Source organism: Rosa rugosa, chromosome 4 (assembly GCF_958449725.1).
Source record: "Rosa rugosa chromosome 4, drRosRugo1.1, whole genome shotgun sequence".
Lineage (NCBI taxonomy): Eukaryota > Viridiplantae > Streptophyta > Magnoliopsida > Rosales > Rosaceae > Rosa > Rosa rugosa.
In genome coordinates this window covers 41660689-41682852 of record NC_084823.1, presented here as the reverse complement: position 1 = coordinate 41682852, position 22164 = coordinate 41660689, and the positions used below count along the sequence as shown (strand labels likewise).

The 22164-nt window shown below is 40.2% G+C and overlaps 4 protein-coding genes and 1 pseudogene across 4 annotated transcripts; 2 read left to right on the top strand and 3 right to left on the bottom strand.

Annotated features, from left to right (window-relative positions):
* Nucleotides 1-1771: 1771 nt before the first annotated feature.
* LOC133742863 (alternative NAD(P)H-ubiquinone oxidoreductase C1, chloroplastic/mitochondrial) lies at nucleotides 1772-4374 on the bottom strand. The gene is made up of 2 exons (XM_062170543.1): nucleotides 4036-4374; nucleotides 1772-3598 (listed from the first exon to the last, which is right to left on the bottom strand). Exon 2 carries the CDS (start codon nucleotides 3582-3584, stop codon nucleotides 1953-1955), a length of 1632 nt encoding a protein of 543 aa, XP_062026527.1. The 5' UTR covers nucleotides 3585-3598; nucleotides 4036-4374; the 3' UTR covers nucleotides 1772-1952.
* A 454-nt stretch (nucleotides 4375-4828) lies between these two features.
* LOC133742861 (elongation factor G-1, chloroplastic) lies at nucleotides 4829-8778 on the top strand. Its single transcript, XM_062170541.1, has 4 exons — nucleotides 4829-5253; nucleotides 5897-7311; nucleotides 7908-8420; nucleotides 8541-8778. Exons 1-4 carry the CDS (start codon nucleotides 5007-5009, stop codon nucleotides 8706-8708), a joined length of 2343 nt encoding a protein of 780 aa, XP_062026525.1. The 5' UTR covers nucleotides 4829-5006; the 3' UTR covers nucleotides 8709-8778.
* A 228-nt stretch (nucleotides 8779-9006) lies between these two features.
* LOC133742862 (hsp70-Hsp90 organizing protein 3-like) lies at nucleotides 9007-12275 on the bottom strand. Its single transcript, XM_062170542.1, has 7 exons — nucleotides 11302-12275; nucleotides 10249-10537; nucleotides 10014-10099; nucleotides 9710-9933; nucleotides 9540-9606; nucleotides 9401-9460; nucleotides 9007-9282 (listed from the first exon to the last, which is right to left on the bottom strand). Exons 1-7 carry the CDS (start codon nucleotides 12202-12204, stop codon nucleotides 9169-9171), a joined length of 1743 nt encoding a protein of 580 aa, XP_062026526.1. The 5' UTR covers nucleotides 12205-12275; the 3' UTR covers nucleotides 9007-9168.
* Nucleotides 12276-16674: 4399 nt separating this feature from the next.
* Nucleotides 16675-19517, top strand: LOC133744143 (uncharacterized). Its single transcript, XM_062172287.1, has 2 exons — nucleotides 16675-16872; nucleotides 18321-19517. The coding sequence occupies exon 2, from the start codon at nucleotides 18414-18416 to the stop codon at nucleotides 19323-19325; it is 912 nt and encodes a 303-aa protein (XP_062028271.1). The 5' UTR covers nucleotides 16675-16872; nucleotides 18321-18413; the 3' UTR covers nucleotides 19326-19517.
* A 1153-nt stretch (nucleotides 19518-20670) lies between these two features.
* LOC133744834 (VQ motif-containing protein 4-like) lies at nucleotides 20671-21301 on the bottom strand (annotated as a pseudogene).
* Between the last annotated feature and the right edge of the window lie 863 nt (nucleotides 21302-22164).

Genomic DNA, 22164 nt, shown 5'->3' with positions numbered 1-22164 from the left:
AAAGTCGCCGGAAAAGATCTCTCCAAAAACCTCGTGTAAAGCTGACAGTTTCTGCCTTATCGGGAAGCCTACTTTGAATTTGATTTCCTGCTGCCTCGTTGACACTTCTGACCAGTTCTTTGGCTCTTGTTGTAAAACATCATTTCTTTAAGGATCGCTGGCCCTTTCTGCAAAGGTGCAGTTGGAAGAATGCAAGAATTGCTCCTCAAAACTGTTCCCAGAAAGCTGATTCTGAAATTGCAGTTTCCTACTTTGCAGCAACTGTTTTGCACAACCTTTTCCATGGACTTCCCTTGTAATTTCTGGCAAAAGGGTTGATCAAACTTAGTCATTTGCATAAGTACTTCATGATCCATGCCTATTTCTCTTGAACTACTTCACGAACTACCTAAAAAGAAAATATGGTTAAAACTGACTTTTTAAAGGAAATAGCTGAGAAAAATGTGAAGGTTTGCATATTATATATGTCGCATTTTATGCTCCTATCAGTCCTGATCCACCAAACCACAAACACAATTTTGAGGTGCCCCTCAAATATTTGAGTATCAACTTGATAGCTTCACAATGCTCTCTGCCATGATTAGAAAGATATCTACTAACAACACCAACTGCATGTGCAATATCTAGGCGAGTGCATACCATGGCATACATAAGACTACCAACAACTGATGAGTAAGGGGTACCTGCCATCTTGTCTTTCTCCACTTGTGTAGTTGGACATAATAATCTACTTAATGTGAAATGATTGCCTAGAGGTGAGCTTACTAGCTTAGCTTCTTTCATGTTGAACCTTTCAAGCACCTGTTCAACATACCTCTCATGTGACAGCCATAATTTCTTTGCCTGCCTGTCACGAGTAATCTCCATGCCCAAAATCTGCTTAGCTGGCCCTAAATCTCCTTTTTGTAATAGTGATAGGTTTTGTAGTTTGTTTAATTTCCCTCGTGTCGTTGGAATTTTAAATAAATAAATAAATACTCCATCGAGTATACAGAAGCAGGAAGCAGCTGAGAAGATTATATGCAAGGTAGAGTAAACTATATATCGAAATGTCTGCATCTGAATCCATTAAAAGTAGTAGATCGAATATATTATTAATGAGCCTGGCATGCGTACTTGATTGTTAAGTTCTTGCATTCTAGTTAAAATTTTCAATTATTGCAGCTTTAATTAGCTGAAATTGAGGCGGCTCTTCAGCGAACACCGCATGTTTATGACATAAACTGGAATTCTATATTATACAAACGGTGAGTGAAACCCTAGTTGCCGTCCAAGCATATAGTAGATCAGTAACACCTTGACCGACTAATGGATGAACAATTGGAATCTTTGTTGACTTTGGACTTGGCTTGCTTTTAATCTCTTCATTACCTCTGGTGTTCAGTGTTTCACAAATCATCCAGTTAGTTCATGAAGTGTTTGGTGTCGCGGCAAGCGAACTCCAGAAGTCCAAAAATAAATTCACTCCAATTCCGGCCTTCAAATGAGTAATGCTCAAACATGAGTTAGCGCTGCATTAACGAATGAAACATCCGCATGGATGGCTTGGCAAGTTTAATCTGCGTGGAAAAGTGGAGACTAGTTCCCCTAGGAACATTGTGAAAGTCTCCCATTTGATAAGCCTCCACACTCATCAACAGCTACGCTAGCATCAACTAAAATTATCTTGCATTAGATTTTATTTCATAAATTGGTTATTTTGGAGAATGTGGAAGTTCTCAGATATGCAAGTACTTCTTTGGGGTTAGTGTTAGTGATATACATACAGACATTGTTCAACTACTGCTTCAGATAAAAATTGCAGTGTATACATTTTATCTTTTTGTACGAGACAAATAATTTGTACTAGTTATGTTACCAACAAAGCTTCTATATATTATAGGTTTTCTTACCAACATTCAATTGCTTTACAATGATCTGAGGCATGGTATATATTGGAAGAATAAAATGGTCTATGAGTTTGAAATAACCTTCGTCAGGGTGCTCTGTAGAGATGCAACAGAATCTATAGCAGATTTTGTAAGCCAACTGATCCCTACTTTAAGCCTATGCTCATCAGTTGGTAATCTAATCAAGTAGGCTAATTTCCTCGCGGTATGACCCAAAGGACCATCTAACGTTAACCCCTCGATGAAACTTGGAGAAATGGCAGCATCATTTCTTCCCAAAGTAATCATTTCACCTAAATTCTGAAACCTGAAAGGCAAAAGCGGGCGGTTGTTTATTGCAGCCCACAGATTCCAACCAGCAAAGTCTGCTTGCTGAAAAGCGACCTGTGCAGTGGCAGGAAGAAGCCTTCCATTTGATTCCCTTAGAGCAGAAGAATCACCAACTGCAAATATGCGTGGGTGACCATTAACACGAAGTGTTTCATCTGTTTCTGCTTGGCCCCTGCCATTTAAGGGAAGCGCACCGCGCCTGTTACCGGGTTCCAGCTGAGGAAGAAGAGATTTAGACCCAACAGTCCATAAGACAAGATCTGCTTCAATAGTTTGACTTTGTAATCCCTTTTCAGTAGGTTGAAGTTCCAAAATATATTTCCCAAAATCATGTTCTGCAGCAATGCCTTCAACTCCTATGCTCTTTGTTGGTTTTTCTGAAGCTTTCGCATCAACAACTTGACGAATACAACGAACAAAGTAACCTAACAGAAGTTCAACTTTCCTTGATGAGAGAACTTTAGTCGCAGCTTCCCTATTTCCAGGCGGGGCATTTGGGCAGATTGTGTTTTCTACATTAATTGCTTGTACTACACCTCTGTCCTGCAGTCTCTCCGAAACTGTAGCAGCTAACTCAACTCCAGCGTAACCACAACCAACAACCACCACATGTATTAGAGATTCCTTGCTGAACTTTCTCCTCTCCAATTCTCTTAGCCTAAGATCAACCTTGCGAGCATCCTCCAGAGTGGAGAATGGCAATGCAAACTCTGACGCTCCTGGTACAACATCAAGCTTAGCTTCAGCACCCAGAGAAAGAACCAGCCAGTCATATTCAATAAGAAGACCACTCTCAAGAAGTACACTTCCTCCAGCACTTGATTTTGCAGGTCCATTCATTACCAAATGATCAGAGGGGTACAAGAGTTTGACCTTGTCTTGAAAAAACAGCACATTTGTATTTGCCAGCAGGTCTGAGAAGCGAGGTGCTATCTCCCACGCATCAACTTCTCCGGACAGAAGCTCATACAGCATTGGCTTAAAAACAAAGTGTTCAGACTGGTCAACCAGGAGCACCTGAGGCTTCTTGTCATCAGGCCATACCAATGATTCTAGTCTTAAAGCAGTATACAGACCTCCAAACCCACCACCTAGTATACACACCCTTGGTTTCTTCTCATCCGGCCAAGAATAATACCGAGGGGCACTTTCAGCTTCTATCTCCGCAACACCTCCACTCCCCACAGAAGCACTTGAAGCAACAACAAACTGAAAGCTTTTCCTTTGTGAACTAGCAAATAGCGATATCTTAGATATCTTAGACCGGCCTCTTCTCGAGAAATCGGGAAATAACCTAGCCTGGTGCTTTGCCTCACAATTGAGCCGTAAAAGAGTTGCTGAAGCAGCAAATGCAGTCGTTGACATAATTACAGTTTTATCTGTCATACATAACCAAATGATAACATTCATCACACTATCATAGAATAACTAAATGCAGCTAATGCACCCTATATCAACCAAATGCACCAAAGGAGCACATTGTTATTGTTCTCTTAAAAGGAAAACAGCAACACATAAACAGATAATTAACTAAACCAATATCAGAAAATAGCAAACGGGTCCTCAATTCAGACTATATAAGATGCATTCTAAGCAGAACAGCAAGAAAGCATTACCAGTAATCTGAGGACCAAATGCAATTATAACAACAGAAAAAGAACATTATATTCAGAGCTGAAACATTGCAAAGTAACCAGCAACTTAGCAACACAGAAAGTTCACCGGAAACCGGTAAATCTCTCAAATTCCGAACTCTACACTGGAAACAGGAAAGTTGTACACTAATTACAACTAAAAATGGAAAATTAGTAAATACCTTTTTGTGGGTAGTGGGCTAACTCATCACAGGTGAAGAACTGAAGAGGAAGATGTGAAGGAAGTAATCAGTTTCAACTTGTGCAACGAGGAAGGAAGTACTGCCGATACAAGGACGAAAGTGAGTTGTTTTTCTTCTACTTTGGTCGGGAGATAGTGGGCTGGGCTTGAGTGAGGAATGGAATGGGCTCTATGGGAAGTTGGGATCCAAAAATGAAGACGTGTATCGCCTCAAACTTCAAGTTTTCATGGAGCTATGAATAGACTGTGTTCATGGATATATGTGGCAGCTTCACAGCCTCAAGGGTTCTCTGGAAAAATAATTTCTTTCATTGCAGAAAATAAAATATTGTGAGAACTACTTGTTCAGTCTTTTCTTTTATCACAAGGTAGGTTGAGTCGTTGAGAAGAGGGAGTAAAACAATCCGAGCACACCTTTGGGTCTTTGCAAGCCAAAATTATTTTGCCATTGAACTTACAAACTCTTGGATAAGGATATCAAACTAACAAAGACGATGCTTTTAAACTTAATCACACTTTTATCTGTGTTTAAAGTGATCAAGAGTTCAGAAACGTATTAAATGTGATTTCATTTACGTGATCAATAATCTTAATATCACGCAATATTACATGACTTTTTTCTCAATATTAAATTTTCATCCATGTTCCCACGAATTACATTTTGGATTTTTTTTTTTTTTTTTTTTTTTCAAATTTTATGATTTTGAAGTACAAATCCATATCTTGCGGTCAAGAATCAGCCAAAGAAGAAAAAGAGCAAAAAGAGAGAGGCAAACCAAAGCTCCACCAGTTGGTTTTTCGTTATCCCCAAAACCCCACGCCACCACAACCCAACCCATTTCGGGTCTCATATCAGATAAAGCGCCAAAACCCCCCACAAGACCCTCTCTTTCTCTCTTCTCTAATCTCTTCTCTTTCCCTCTATCTCTCAAAACACAGAGATAAGCAAAAATGGCTACAGAGTCAGTCAGAGTAGTCCACAGTTTCAGCTTCAATGGGTCTCAGCCAAGGCCTACCATCCCTCTCTCCCCAGCTCGCTTTCTGGGTCTTCGTCCTCCTCGTTCTTCTTCTTCTCTCACCTCGTCTTCACTTTCCCAGTTCTTTGGGAATCTGCGTCTCACCTCCAACTCCTCAAAGACCTCTCATTTGCGCCAACACAGCCGGAGAAACCTCTCTGTTTTCGCCATGGCTGCCGATGGTATGTTTCTGTTTCTAACCCATGTCTTGCTATTGTTCAAGTTTCAATCTTTGAAGTGTTTTCGGGCTGCCCAAATTGTTGAATTTGAGAAATTGTTAGCTCTGCTTAGTTGAAACGATTGATTTGAATGTTTATAACCTGAAGACTTGTACTTTGGTATGGTTTTATTTTTTTATGAGGTATGGTTTATAGAGCACATAGTTTATCCACTTCTTCACTATACATCACTAAACATTCTCTTTCAATTAGAATAAGCTTAGCTTACTGTGTTGGTTTTATCTGTTGTAATGCAATTTAGGTTTTTATGAAGCAGGTAATTGAATATCTATGGCACTTGTGATGGATTTTAATCATTTTGGAATGTGCATAGATGATGTCATTCTCAACATTCCTCTACATGTTAGATAGGAACACAATAGTAATGCTCTTCTGTCTGTCCAAGGGTATCATATATCTGGGTGCTGTGCTATAATAAATTATTTTATTGGGAATTTCTTAGCTGAATTATGATTTTCCTAGAAAAGCTCTGTAATATTTGGAGAATTTCTTGTATCACAGTTGTCAACTAATATTTGTACAGAGATTAGTTTTTTCAGCTAAAGCAGCAGAGATGGATTATTGATTTTATTTTTTCTTTATGCAGATGGAAAGCGTGCAGTACCATTGGTAGATTATCGGAATATTGGAATTATGGCTCACATAGATGCAGGGAAGACTACTACAACTGAACGGATTTTGTACTATACTGGAAGAAACTATAAAATTGGGGAGGTGCATGAAGGAACAGCAACTATGGACTGGATGGAGCAGGAACAAGAAAGAGGCATTACCATAACTTCTGCAGCAACTACAACATTTTGGGACAAACACAGAATTAACATTATTGATACTCCTGGCCATGTGGACTTCACCCTCGAAGTGGAGCGAGCTCTCAGGGTACTTGATGGCGCAATATGCTTGTTTGACAGTGTTGCTGGGGTGGAACCTCAGTCTGAAACTGTGTGGAGGCAAGCTGATAAATATGGGGTGCCCAGGATTTGCTTTGTCAACAAAATGGATCGTCTTGGGGCAAACTTTTTCCGCACAAGGGACATGATAGTGACAAATTTGGGTGCCAAACCACTTGTACTTCAGATTCCAGTTGGTGCCGAAGATAATTTTAAGGGAGTTATTGATCTTGTGAAGATGAGAGCTATACTTTGGTCAGGAGAAGAATTGGGTGCAAAGTTTTCGTATGAGGATATTCCATCTGATCTTCAGGAGTTGGCTGACGAATACAGGTCACTGATGATAGAAACCATAGTTGAGTTGGATGATGAAGCTATGGAGGGCTATCTAGAAGGAGTTGAACCTGATGAGGCCACCATTAAGAAATTGATTAGGCAGGGAACCATCTCAGCTAGTTTTGTGCCAGTATTATGTGGCTCAGCTTTTAAAAATAAGGGGGTTCAACCATTGCTTGATGCTGTCGTGGATTATTTACCTTCACCGCTTGATGTGCCACCAATGCAGGGAACTGATGCAGATAACCCAGAAATCACAATTGAGAGGGCTGCAAGTGATGATGAACCATTTGCTGGGCTGGCATTCAAGATCATGAGTGATCCATTTGTGGGATCCCTTACATTTGTGAGAATCTATGCAGGAAAGCTAACTGCTGGATCATACGTGCTGAATGCAAACAAGGGGAAAAAGGAGAGGATCGGTAGACTTCTAGAAATGCATGCAAACAGTAGGGAGGATGTTAAGGTTGCTTTAGCTGGTGATATTGTTGCTCTTGCAGGTCTAAAAGATACTGTTACTGGTGAAACATTGAGTGACCCTGAGCATCCTATTGTGCTTGAACGTATGGAATTCCCTGATCCTGTGATTAAGGTGGCAATTGAACCCAAAACTAAAGCCGATGTTGATAAGATGGGAGCTGGTTTGGTTAAACTTGCTCAGGAAGACCCTTCGTTCCACTTCTCAAGGGATGAAGAGGTCAATCAGACAGTGATCGAAGGAATGGGTGAATTGCATCTTGAGATTATTGTTGATCGCCTCAAGAGGGAATTCAAGGTATATATCTGCTACTCCATGTTGCTGATTGTCAATTTCATGTAGAGTCCTTTTTTTCAGAAAAAAGATTTGGTCTATTTGTGTTAATTTTGTGGTTTTATATTTTTGGTGTTTCATCTTCTGGATTTATTCTCTTACCGACATTATGCATCTTTCTCTTATGGTTAAGCACATACATACTCTTAAGTCTTAAGCATTTTATAATAAACGAGTTTGCACAGAAGTGTTTCCCTTCGCTAGATTATCTAACATACTATGTTGTCTAACCGACAACAACTACAATCATTGGTAAGGTGAAATCATGTCTGAATATGTTAGCCTGTTAAGGTAATCAATGATCACAATTGATTATCTGCCACAATGAGATCTCATGTGGCAAGGTGACTCTGCTTGATGTTTACTCCTCACTGGTCAGTAGTATGGTTTGATCAACAAGGTGTAACTCCATTTTTAGGCCGATTGATGTTTCATTATTATCATTTGTTGGTTTAACTCGCAGCCTATTGATTGTGGTTTCTTGAGAATTTAAGAAGAAGATGCTGTTGATTGATTAAGAAATTGAATTCTTCATAATTGGGGTTGTTTTCTCTATGCAGGTCGAGGCAAATGTTGGAGCACCCCAGGTAAACTACCGCGAAAGCATTTCTAAAGTCGCAGAAGTAAAGTATGTGCACAAGAAACAATCTGGCGGACAAGGTCAATTCGCAGATATCACAATCCGATTTGAACCCATGGAGCCTGGTAATGGATACGAATTCAAGAGTGAAATCAAGGGAGGTGCAGTGCCAAGAGAGTACATTCCTGGGGTGATGAAAGGACTAGAGGAGTGTATGAGTAACGGTGTGCTTGCCGGCTTTCCTGTCGTCGACGTGCGTGCTGTACTAGTTGATGGTTCTTACCACGATGTTGACTCGAGTGTTTTGGCATTCCAGTTGGCAGCTAGAGGAGCTTTCCGAGAGGGTATGAAGAGAGCCGGCCCAAAAATGCTTGAGCCTATTATGAAAGTTGAAGTAGTTACACCTGAAGAGCATTTGGGAGATGTAATTGGTGACCTTAACTCCAGGAGAGGTCAAATCAACAGCTTTAGTGACAAACCTGGTGGTCTCAAGGTATGTCTATATAATCATGATAGAATTGACAGCCCAAGAACTCATTTCAAGAATGCAACGCATATTCCTGATATTTTTGGTTTTCATTTAACCAACGGGCTGTGTTTTGGATTAATGCAGGTGGTTGATTCTTTGGTTCCTCTTGCGGAGATGTTCCAATATGTTAGTACACTCAGGGGCATGACAAAAGGTCGTGCATCCTACACGATGCAATTAGCTAGGTTTGATGTTGTTCCTCAGCACATTCAGAACCAACTTGCCGCTAAGGAGGAAGAAGTTGCTGCTTGATTTTGTTTCCGTGTACAATAGCTATTCTTATCCTGTATTCAGGGTCCAAAAAAATGAGGGTTTTCTTGTCTTTTTGTTCATCTTTTCCCCCTTTCTGTACCAAAGAAACAATAAGTTATAGCAAGTTGTCCTCGAAAAAATGGCAGATCTGTTGTCTGTAAAGTACTCTTGAACAGGACTGTAAATGAAAACTCCTCCCTTGAACTGAAAATCAGGAACTTACAAACTACTATGGAAACAAATTATTATGCTGCAACATATGAGAGAGAGAGAGAGAGAGAGAGAGAGAGAGAGAGACTAGCATCAAAAGAAAAAAAGACCATCCACACTAACATAAAAACGATACATCTCAAAATTTTCCAGAGTCAGAAATCTGAACTAGTTACTCGAATGAACATTGGAAAAGTACAAATGAATCAGCAAAAGCTTTTCTTGTATGTATCATTCGAATTCCTCAAGTTCACTTAATCTGGACAATTCCCGCACTGACCAGCTTCTGGATTTTGGCCATCACCATCGGGTTCTTTGAGTGTTCCTGAGCAGCTTTGGGATTTTCCTGGAAATCAACCAACACCTGCCAAAATCCCAAAGAAATTTTGAGCATAAACCACATGAAGGGGGAAGAAAAAAACAAAAACGAATCAAAGATAACAAGTTGACATCAACATCTACAAGCTTTAAAATAAGATTACCTGTCTCATAACAGGATCTGAGAGGATATTCTGAATTTCTGGGTCCTGCATTCCCTTAGTCTGCAAGAATTAAATGACTCAATACCAGATGTAAATTTCATAAACATAAATCAGTCATCAAGAATGTTCAGAAGCTTACCTGTCTCTCCTTCAATTCATCGGCACTCAGATCCCCACGGCTAGCTTTGTTAATCTGCTCTACACATCTGCCATAAGAAAAGAAATTATCAAGTGAACTTGAAACTCAACTCTCAACCATCATGTAGAGCAAATTAAGCACCAATAACAAACTCTATCCATGTAACATACCTCCTCACACCATCAAGCAAGTCCTGGTTGCCAGGATCATGCTTCAGACCTTCTTGATACGTTTCCAAAGCTTTTTCATACTCTCTCATGAAAAACTGGACCGCACCTTTTCTGGTATAACCCTTTGAAAAGGTTGGGTCAAGCTCAATGCACTTCTCAGCATCCTTCAATCCCTCTGGCATTGCCCCCAACTTTGTGTAGCAAGCAGCTCTATTGCTATATGCCTAAACAAAGAAGCAGATTTGAGTACATCCACAACATGTCGGATGTAAAATATTATATATGAAATTCTCCAATTTCTCACCTTTGGATCCTCTGGATTTCTTCTCAAAGATTCAGTGTAATGCCTAATAGCCTCTGGGTACTTCTGCTGCTTGAAGAATTCGTTGCCTGCACATCATTCCATTATCGTCATTATAACTGAATACTTGAATAGTGTATGTCAGGCAGGACACTCTCTAGCAACACAGCCACTCACACAGATACCAGAAAAGTACCCATAAATACTAAATTTCCAAGATCTAAAGTAACAGATATACCTTTCTCTCGCTCCTCATCTGCTAGCTTTGGATCAAAATACTCTTGTTGCTCTAGGTCCTTCTTAGCTTTCTCAGCATCATTCAATTTCTTTAGGGTGTCGGGGTTGCGATGCTCTGTGAGAGCTTTCTGGAATATCTCAATAGCAGGCTCATAGTCTTTCGAGGTTTTGGCTGTTTTCACAATTGCAGTTCCCTTCCTAGTCAAAGCTTTTGCTATCATCTTAAAGTCCGCCCTTACCTCTCTTCCCCTTTCCACAGCCTTGTCACAGTCTTTAATGCATTCATCATACTGATGGAAAAAAAAAACAAAGACACTTGGATCAGAAACCATAAGTTATAGGGTGATTACAAGAATATTAACCCCAGCATTAACATTACAAAGATAAAGGTTGTACAATATGGGCACAAATGGGCAGGAGCAGAGTGAAACAGAACCAAGCCCAAACTTCTCAGTGTAAAAGGAGAAAACAATAGCACATTTCACAAAATAATTAAGATCAGGGTCCAATCTATGAGGGTTCACGGCTCAGCAGCCATGACAGAAGACCTCTAAAGCCTACACATAAAGCCTCCTTCACACTTTACTTTGTTTCAGTACTAAGCTAGGAGTTATAAAGATGAAACCACCTAGAATTATTCTCCCACCTAAGAAAAAATAAATCTCCGTCCCATAAGAAAGATCCCCCAAAAGATTAGTAATTTGGCTATAGTATCGTACTTTTCTACACATCTATGTCTGCGATAAAGGATGACTGGGGTTACAAAATGAATCCCACATTCAAGATTGACCAACTCCTACCACATCCAAGATTCAAGAAAGATCACCAAGTCACATTCTTAATATCCAGGCTAGGTCTCTAGCATATAGCAAATTCATTTTACTCGTCCTACTTAACATCATCAACAAATTCACTGAAACAGCAACACCATCTAAACCATAAACATTATCAAGCATACATCAACTTTACACTAAGCAATAAACTAACAGTACAAGTTATACATTCAGCTATGCGCAAATAAAACCAAACATAAGAAGCAGTATGCATTCCATACCTGACCCATTTCCAAATAAGTCGCAGCACGATTCAACAAGAAGGAAATATCTTCATCATCTATCTCCATTGCCTTGGTATAGTGCTGAATAGCAGTGTCGAAATCCTTCTTCTTATAAGCAGCATTGCCAGCCTCCTTCTCCTTTAAAGCCTCAGCTTTCCTCTTCCTGGCCTCCTTCTCCTCCTCCGGCACTTCCATCGGCTCCGGCACCGCCACCGGCTCCGGTTCCGGCTTCTTCTCCTCCTTCTTCTGCGGCTCAGCAGCGGCCCTCTCCGACGGAAAATCCGGCATATCGTCGTCCTCCGACGCGCCTCCCTGGAGCTTCACATTGAGCAAAACCCCTAGGGCTTGCATAACCCTCTGGTCCTTCAAATAAAGATTGAGATTGCTAGGGTTTTTCTGAATCTCCTGCATCATGTTAACGAAATCCGGCTGCTGCATAAAGGCCCGGGTACTCGGGTCGGCCGTGAGCTTGGTCCACATCTGAGGACCCGAGAACGCGTCGCCGAAGAGGTTCGTCGGCGGCGGGGCTCGTGCTCGGGCGGCGCGGGCGGCGGAGGACTGACTCTCGGCCAAGCCCTCTTTAAGGGCGGCGTTGTTGGGATCAATCTCGAGGCCCTTCTTGTAAGCGGAAACGGCGTCGTCGAAGTGGCCGAGGCCGTGGTGGGCGGAGCCGAGGCGGCTGTAGCCTTTGGCCCAGTCGGGCTTGAGCTCGACGGTCTTCTTGGCGTCGGAGAGGGCGTCGGAGTATTTGTGGAGGCTGGCGTAGGAGGCGGATCGGTTGGAGTAGAGGACGTGGTTGGTGGGAGCGAGGTTGATGGCTTCGGTGAAGTGGGTAATGGCGGCGGTGTAGTCGCCGGCGGAGTAGGCGGCGTTGCCCTTGGCTTTGGCTTCGTCGGCCATAGCTGATTGGGGGAGAGAGGAATTGGAAAGGGTTGCGATATTTGCAGGGGGGAAGAGTTTTGGAAGAGAGAGAAAGAAGGTGGGGGGAGATTTATAAGGATAAAAATGGGTTTTTAGGGGGGGGGGGCCAGAGAGTTCTAGCGATTTGTTGGGTTTGGGGTTCTCGAACCTTCTTGCTTGCCTTAGTCCATTGACTCCAAGTCTCCCATACTTTGCTCCTTTCCTAGAAATTATACTCCTTAGGAAAGAAGGAATTGGGTACAGGGGGACTAGACTCGATACAATTTGAGTATGAGTCTGGTGGGTTCACTCGGTTTGCGTTTATTCTATAAAAAAAAAAAAATTAAAAAATGAGTTTAAACGGTAGTGTATTCAACTTGTAAAATTCTTAAACAACTTGTGTATCTTATGAACCATCTAGAATATATTGGTGCTTTGACCGATTAATAATGACATACGCAGCAGTACAACTTAGTTATAAAAATTTAGTGATAGGGTTTTGAGTTTATCATCTTCCTCATTTTCTATAGAGTATATCGATTGAGGCTATGACTTTGAGCGTAGCATCAAAGGTTGCTTTGGCTAATTCTATAACGAGAAAACTTGAGCATTGACATCAAACTATGAGTTCTTCACTTTCTTAAAACATTTTAAGTAGACTCTCTATCTTGACTTCTTAGTTATTTTAGAGAGCATGTTTAGCTTAATCATTCAGTATATGCATTCAACATTTATGATGAGACCTAGCGGACTGCTCTGCGAGGGTTTACAGGAGTGCGACGCTCTTCCCTACACCTGCAGTCATTGATGGCTTCCTTCCTATTGGTTTGCCTAATAGTCCTTGTCCTTTGTTCTCTCTTAGTGGTTCCATCTCCTGGAGACGGCTTAGTGGTGGTTCCGTCACATAATCCCTATTTCTTCTCTTCTTCTTAATTTCCCATTATTTTTATTTTTTATTCTCCCTTCCTTCATATTTTCTTCATCGTGTCAGACCTTCTTCCCCCTCTTTGTTTTACCTCCGTTTTAATAACCGATGAATATAGTTCAACTGCGGTTAAGATTTGGAAAAATCAACCATAGTTAACTAATAGCCCGTATTCCGTAGAAGTTTTTCTTATCTGTATATGTAGGAGTTTACCTTAATTTTGTTTTGCTTTTGTTTTTTGTGAACAAATTCTACGAAGTTTGTTTATGAAGTTGACGTACTTTGGCCTTATTATTATTATGTTATCGTGAATTTTGACTTTATTATTAATAAATAATAGCCATTCTTTTTATCACTAATAACTAAGAATACACAACAGTTACTATCCGAGAGTTAAACACAAAATCTCATGTCACTAGACTCTTTAAAAAAAAAAAAAAAAAAAAACTCATGTCAGTAGACTAAATGCTACTTGACATAACTATACCCTTTGTTATAATCTTCATATTTCTCATAAAAATCAAAAAGTGAAAAATTCATGTCACTAGACTAAATTCTACTTGGCATAATTATACCCTTTGTTGGTAATAATTGCAGGGGATGCTTAAAATCATTAAATCTTTAAGTTGGAGTGCGTTGGATCTTAGTGACATTGGAGGAGTACTAGATGGAATTCGATCTTTGTTAAAAGAGTTTGAGATAGTTTCATGGAAACATTTCCGTAAGAGGCATAATAGAATTGCTCATAGACTGGCTAGAGAAGCCTTGCATATGGTGCAAGCTATGTATTGTCAAGAAGTAGGACTCCATGGCTCCACGAGATTATTGTGGATGGAGAGTATCTTTGATTGTGGGATATTTCCCAATGGTTGTATTACTTTTGAGTTAATAAAAGTTAGATTTTAAAAAAAAAACTATACCTTTTGTTATAATTCTAGTATTTCTCATAAAAATTTTTAAAAAAATTAAAAAAAGAAGTCAAAGCTTACTAATGGAAGATACGATAAAGTTTTTGGATTGGATTTTAATCAGAGTTAAAAAATCCGGCCCCTTTTTTTTTTCTGACCTGCAAGTTATAAACAACCCGGCCCGTGCCTAGTTACCCGGTAAGGTTCATCAATATTTGGTATGTAAATAGAAGGTCAGATAATCTCAAATTTTTGTTGCCCTGTTCTTGGATTTAATTTTTTGATAAATTTTTCACTCTTGTGTTTTGCAATCTTCATGTTCAATCCATCCCAAGATCCACCCTAGAATATTCAAACCCCACGTACATAGACTCGAAGATCCAATCGCTATTATTATTTTTTTATTTTTTTATTTTTTTGTGATGCACATAAAATTTTGGTTTGCATCACAATCCTACAGTCTTCATCTTTGTTTTGTTTTAATCTTTCTTTTTTTTTCCCTTCAGGTATGGCCGAGCTTGGGAGATGAGTTTTATGGAATTTGATCAAGCACATATATCATATAGTCTTGGTAATAACTAATGGCTTTGTACTGCCAGTCCCTTCTTGGCTTGGTGGTTTTGCTTTATTAGCATTGCCCATCAGGACCTAGGATCGAGTGGCATAACCAGGAACTAATGGCTTTGTACTTAGGGCAACGCACTATACAATCAGCAAAGACTATGATATAGGTAACCCGTAACTAAACTAGATGCAGCCGTCTCGAGCTGTGAGAATTATGTTCGATTCGAAGCTATGAGTACCATCACTACCTTTGCCTTCGATATCCACACAGCACGTTCTATCGAGTACGGACATTGTTGTGAATCACAGAGCTACTTACTGGCCTTAAGCGTCTCGAGGCCATGGACAAGCTCTATGCCATGAACAAGAGTCGATATGTATATGTGTTTATGTGGAGAGTTTACCCTCACTCAGTAGAGAAACCCCTATTGAGTGTTGCATGATAATATATTGAGAAAAATTCAACTACCGTCCCTAAACTATGCTGTCAAGGCCAATTTGATACCCGAACTCTCAAAAGTATCAATGTGATACCTAAAGACTTAAATTGACATCAACGTGATACTTCCGTCCAAAATTTCTGACAGCGCCGTTTGTTTGCTGACGTGGCAAGCATGTGCCACGCGTGTGATATTTTTATCAAGGGTAAAATAGTCTTTCATTATCAACTAATTAAAAAAAAAAAAAAAAGGAGCATGAACACTTGAATCGAGAGATGACTCCCTCTCTCTCTCCGTCATTCTCTCTCCTCTTCTTCTTCTTCTTCTTCTTCTTCACAACCCTCAGCAACTCTCATTCTTCGACATTGAAACCCAATCAAATTATTGTTCTAGCAGAAAATCCAGAGATAGAAATTAGAAAACTAGGTCTCCCACTCTCCCCTAATTCCTAGTGGAACAAACATAGCAAAAATTTGCTATTTCACTCTCTCCAATTTCAATTACTTCCTTCTGATTCCGCAAATGGCTCACTTTTCGTTCCAAAGAGGCGACCAGGTCGAAGTTTGTAGCAAAATCGAAGGCTTTCTAGGCTCGTATTACGAGGCCACCGTCGTCACAAACATGGGCACCATGTGATCTAGTACAACAGCCTCGTGGAGGAGTTCAACGACTCTGTGTCGCTCAAAAAGACCGTCAAGGCGGCAGAGGTCCAGCCACTGCCGCCGGAAATCAGGGAAGTTAATTCTGTGTTTCATGTGGGTAATAGGATCGATGCTTACAATCTTGATGGGTGGTGGGTCGGTACGATTTCGTCGGAGGAAAATGGGTCTGGGCATCAGTCTCTGTTTTTCGAGACTACTGGGCAAGAGCTTGATTACCCAGTTTTGAAGCTAAGGGTTCATCAAGATTGGCACAAATGGAGAAGCTTGTTGCCTTGCTCTCAGCTCAGATCCCAAACTCCGGAAGCCAAATGCGACATCATGGACCTGCAAATCTTTCGCCTTTTTCGAATCGAAAACTCACCGCCCACTGATTGGGATTGGGGTTTTCAAGGCCGTCGGGGCTCAGATTGGGATTAGGGGTGGTAACTGTCGTCGGGGCCAAGCTCAAGTTCGAGGCCGAAATCGGAATTCATTTTGGGGTGGGTGGTTGGTGGCTGATGACGTCGTCACAGTAAGGAAATGTGGTGGCGAAGCTTGCTTCGGAGGTTGCTAGAACAAAATCCCAGCAGAAGAAGAAAAAGAAAAAGAAGAAGAAGAAATGAAAAAAAAAAAAATGAATTAACAAAAACAAAAGGGTAAATTAGTCATTTAACTTTCTTTTTGTCTCCAGGTGCTTGCCACGTCAGCAAACAAACGGTGCCGTCAGAAATTTTGGACGGAAGTATCACGTTGATGCCAATTTAAGTCTTTGGGTACCACATTGATACTTTTGAGAGTTCGGGTATCAAATTGGCCTTGGCAGCATAGTTTGGGGACGGTAACTGAATTTTTCTCTAATATATTATATAACATGCATGAGCCACAAGTTGCTGAATCGGTTTAGTACAATGCAGTGATCCAAGCCCAGCATAAATTGCTATGGGCACCCAAAAAAAAGACGTTTTATGGACCATCAGCTCAACAAAACGGTGCGGTTTTGAAGTTTAATTAACAAACGCACTGCCTTTGTTGTTCTTGCGCAGCCCGCTCGGACACTCTCTCTCTCGTTTTCTCTCCGTCACTCGCTGTTAATGGTGCTCAGACCACGAACCCGTCTCTACCGAGCAATTTGACGGCGCCTCCTCTCAAACTTAACCTCCACCGTGATCTGTCTAAGCTTGTGGGTTTAGGTAAGATTCCAATTCCACCACTCATTTCATTTCATTTTTGAAAATATCGAATATGGGTCATCTCAATTCGTGTAATTCATGCTTATTTTCATTAGTTATGTGATTGTTGTGGTTGTATTGAACTAAGAAAGCAAAAACAAGTATAACCCACACACACAAAATGACATGGTTAGTGTGTGACTCAGTGACTGTGTGAGTGGTTTCCTAGGATTAATGTGCCGACGAAATTTTGGGATGCTTCTATGCCTTTTTTTTTTTTTTTTTTTTGTCTCAAACCCATGTCTGTGATAAATTGTGAGGAAGTTAGGTAATGTGTTTGGAGGGAACGATTTAGCTTCAATATCAGCTCCTATTCTGAAGTGGGCAAGGTAGTTAGGAATGTAAATGGGAACTTTTAGTTGCAAAAGGAAGATGACTTCGATCATTCGACATTTTTTTTTTTTTTGGTTTTTTGTTTATGTAACTGTAAACTGTTAGTCTAATCCACCTGCAAATGTTTATTACTGATGCCGCACATCAGCTATTTTTTGGATTTTCAGTCTGTTTTTGGTATGATGTATAGTAAGTGAAGAAGGGGTGCTGTCATCGAACGGCTTATGAGATATAAAAGTCTTTTGTGGGTTTTTAAGTTTCTGGTTAGGAGGAAGGAACCTTATATACCCTGTAGATTGCACACTCGAGATGTCTTGGGGAGAATGAGCGGTGGCATTTTTGACAAAATGCCTTCATTTATGCTAAATGATCTTGAATGAGCATGTATGAGGATATAGTATTGTAGTTTAAGTAGAGTGAAGATGGATATATGTTCTGGAGGACCAGATAACTGTCTTGGAGGGGTATCTGACATGTTGTTAACCATTGTGACCTTAATCTGAATCAGGATACTGAAATGAAGATACATCTGTGCTAATGAAATCAGTAGATGTTTGTCTGTAGGGATGATTCTGATTTATTTTTGACTTATATCTTTCATGTCACTCTGATGCCTAACCAAGTCTGCTAGATTGTTGGTAGTAATTTGAAAAAGCTATATTTTTTGAAGCTAAGTTGTATATATGAAATGGGTTTGAGACAAGTTGTGTACATGTTAAAGAATAAAGAGTGATCAAAACTGACATGGAAGCATCTCCTTATGGTCGTATACTATATGAAATAGACTTGTATAATATGTATTTTGGAACGGACCTAGCAGATTATTCTTTAGATGCTTGATTGTCTGAATTGGTTGTATTGGTTGATTGTCAAAATAAGGAAAGTACTTTCTTTATTTGATTATATCCTGCATCATTGATTTATGACCTTACTTGAAATGTGTTCTTAAACTCTTCAATTAGTGATCATTTGATAAGTCTGATCATAACCTTCAATACATTCTTTGCGATCTCAAGTTCTGATGATGCAATTTAAGTTTTGGTTTGGATAATAATGATGCTTCTTATTCTTTTCAGGTGACAAATCATTAGCTTTAAATCCTAACTCATCTGAATGAAGTGTTGTGCAAATTAAGAGTATTAGTGTAGTCAAACCACAGTTTGTACTTGATGAATAATGCTTCAGCATCCAGTAGTTTAAGAGCAGCTTTCTCACACTGTGTGCAGCAAGTCCGAAATTATGATTACCATCACTACCTTTGCCTCCTTGAACTCCCCCATAACATGCGGAAGGCTGCATTTGCAGTCCGTGCCTTGAATGTTGAAACAGCTCGTGCAATGGATGTTGCTTCTGATCCCAGGATTGGTCTTATGCGTCTTGTCTGGTGGCAAGAAGCCATAGACAAAATCTATGCCAACAAGTCGATTGAGCACCCAACAGCACAAGCCCTCTTGTCAGTCGTACATGAGAACAAAATTAGCAAGGCATGGTTGAAACGGTCTGTAGAAGCTCGCATCAATGATGCAAGAAAGGAGATTGGTGACGCCCCAGAAAAAATCGAAGACTTGGAAAAATATGCTGAAGACACCATGTCAACTAATCTTTACATGACACTACAAGCTGGTGGTATCAGGTCCACGGCAGCCGATCATGCGGCATCACATATTGGAAAAGCAAGTGGGCTTCTTCTGCTAATTAAGTCACTGCCATACCATGCTAACCGGAACCGCCACTTTTCTTATATCCCAACTGAAGTGGCAGCCAAGCATGGATTGTTGGTAAAACACGGCGGTCAAGCAGAGATCCTTTTAGACTCTCGTGAGGGCTTAAGTGAAGCTGTTTTTGAGATGGCATCAGTGGCTAATGTCCATTTGCAGAAGGCTCGTGATTTAGCCGGTACAGTACCTGCAGAAGCTCATCCAGTGCTGCTGCCAGCAGTGCCTGCCCAAGTTCTACTGGACTCCCTGAGGCGGGTGAATTTTGATGTTTTCGACCCAAGGTTAGCACGAGGGATCCTAGGTACGCCTCCTTTATTGTATCAGTTGAAATTAAAGTGGCACTCTTGGAGAGGAAAATACTGAAAGGAATTTGTTTTTATTAGTTTGATACAAAATGACATTCTGTTTTGCATTCTTGAGTGCAAATCGAGAGTTATGTTGCGGATATATTTTTGCAGAAAGAAAAGTAGCACGCTCATGAAACCCTGTTAACCAACCTTTTGAGGTATTTTTGGTTTTTATCTTTTAATAAATGGGACTGCGGAGCTTTGAATATAGCATTTAGCTCGTGCAAGTTATATGTCCTCCCCAGTTCTTCTTTCTTGACCTTTGATCATTATGTTCAGTCTTTCCTGCAGTTGGCTAGTCCAGGTTCCTTATCTATGAAAGTTTTGAGCTCTCACAAGTCTTATAAGCTAGTCATTTACTTGATCTTGGTCCATTACATCCTAAAGTAGAGTTTATAGTAGATAGATATGTAGTGACTAGTGATTAAGAAAGATGTGAGTTTATAGTAGATAGATATGTAGTGATTAAGAAAGATGTGGTTTATATCAGGACATAGGCGTTTGGTTTGTTGGTCATTGTCAATCTTGTCAATATCTTTCTTTTCACACCAACGCAAGTATACATAACGGTAGCTTTATCATCGAAAACAACCAATTACTTTGTCATGATAATCTCAGAAATCCTATCGCTTGTACTTGGTTTTGATCTCGGTGTTCATAGTATCAAATTAAGTGAGCTATTAGAGACTAATTAATCGAACTTGGCTTTCTGGACCAATCATGTTTTCCTCTGTAGAATTCTGATAAAGTTTGAAATGAAAGCTTTCGAGTCACTTGAAATTATCTAGTCTATCAAAAACAAGTGACCAACCTCATTGCTATAAGTTATACTCTCCTGATTAATACATCTTTTGGCTTCATCCTACTAGAAAATAGCGTTGCGTTAACATCATTGTTTTATTTTGGAGAAAGCTAATTAATTAATCCTTTGTTTATTTATAAAATTAAGGAAACAGATGTTTCAATCAAAATTTGATTAGCTCACCAAATACTACTACGTTTTATTTAGGCCTCACCAAGTTGAGGTTTTGCCGTACTTCTCGTGACCAACCCATCGTTTACACGTATGCATAAAACGATGCTATTAGAGCTTTTAACACGACTTCGAAATAAGCATTTTAAGATTGACAGCTACTTATTTTGGACCAATATGAGACAAGTTGCTAACTTTGCGACTAACAAATGTGTTGGATTTTTTGAATAAAAAAAATGGAAAATTTTGCAAATAGTACACCAACTAAAGGCCACTAATAAGTTTTATACATAAAGTTTCAAACCGAGCACTTTGGTACACGAAATCTGAAGCCCGACCCACTATATAGACACGACGTCAATGACGCCATTTACTCTTATGTCATTACTCATTTACATGAGGGTAATTTAGTACTTTTCCTCCCTCTTAAAGTGAGCCGAGACGGGAGGGGTCGGGAGCACTTGCTTACATTTCTTATTTTATTCTTTCTGACTCTCTCCGATTTGCAGACTAACATTTGTAATTCAAGAGGAAGATTAGGCGACCTCGTTGGGAATAAGGGCAACAGTCGGGGCTCCGATTCCCTCGGCGTCGTACTTGGCGACAAACCCTTTTTCTTTGATCGCTATCTCTTCGGTCAAACGGGTCGGGTATGAGCGGCGTGACGGGGCTAAGCACCAGCGCCGGAAAATCAAGAACGCTCGGAGACAAAATCTTCGGGTTTCGCGGCGAGAATCCGAAGTTGTTGTTGTTGTTGGAATTTAACACCAGGATTGGGATTAGAGGGTTCAACCGGAGATTCTTCATGGCGTTGTTGCGGCGCTCGTAGAGCTTGAAGCCGGACGAAGGTGGTCGGGTATGTTAGCAGAGTCGGATCTGGTCAGGGGTTTCGAGGGTTGGGCTATTGGGGTTATTGGGGATGCTTGGAGTCCATTGTTGTTGTTGTTGGAGGTGTGGCTGTTTGGGGATGGGAGAGCGTTTGGGTTGGTGTTGGTCGCTCTTTTGGGAGAGGTTTCCATTGATGAGCGTCTGATTACAGAGAGAAATGAGTGAGGAGAAAAAAAGAGGAAGAAGAAGAAGAAGGAGAAGAGAGAGAGATTGATGAGATGAGAGACCCCTGTTGTTATCTTGTGCTGCTTTGGTTTGGTTTGGTAAGAAATTACCGGGATTGCGATTAGATGGTTTCGGCGGAGAAGCTTGAGCATCGAAGGGTGCCCAGCGAGAGAGAGAGAGAGAGAGAGGGTGCTCAGAGTAAAAACTTGAAGAGACCAAATTACCCTTCAAATTAGGCCAGGTGGCACTAAAACTAACGGCGTCATTGACGTTGTGTCTAGATAGTGGGTCGATCTTCAGATTTCATGTACCAAAATGCTCGGTTTGGAACTTTATGTATAGAAATTATTAGTGGCATTTAGTTGGTGTACTGTTTGCAAAATTTTCCCTAAAAAAAATATGTTAGATTTTAATTTTTAATGAGTTAATCTAGTCCTAATTCATATTGCAGCTATTCTCAACGATTTTAATTTCGAGCTTTTATATTTCTTTAACTGACATGCTTATTAGAGTCTTAATTTGACAATTGACTGATTAATTACATGATTTGACTCAGTTACTATGCACGCTAACACGCCCGCCATTCCTTTGCTCAAGTAGTCAAGTAGAAAGCTTGAGCTTAATTTCCTCCCAAAAGGAAGAAAAAAAATAACTAAAAGGTAAAACAAATGGTCTTCTTGATCACATCCTTTAGCTGTTTTTTTGTTTTATACAACATCCTTTAGTTGTTACAAGAACAAACTGTTGTCCGTTTTAAACTTTTAATAAAGAGAAAATAGCCAAAATATCTTGATTGACAAATATAAAACAATGCTCTGAGAGGTTTTAA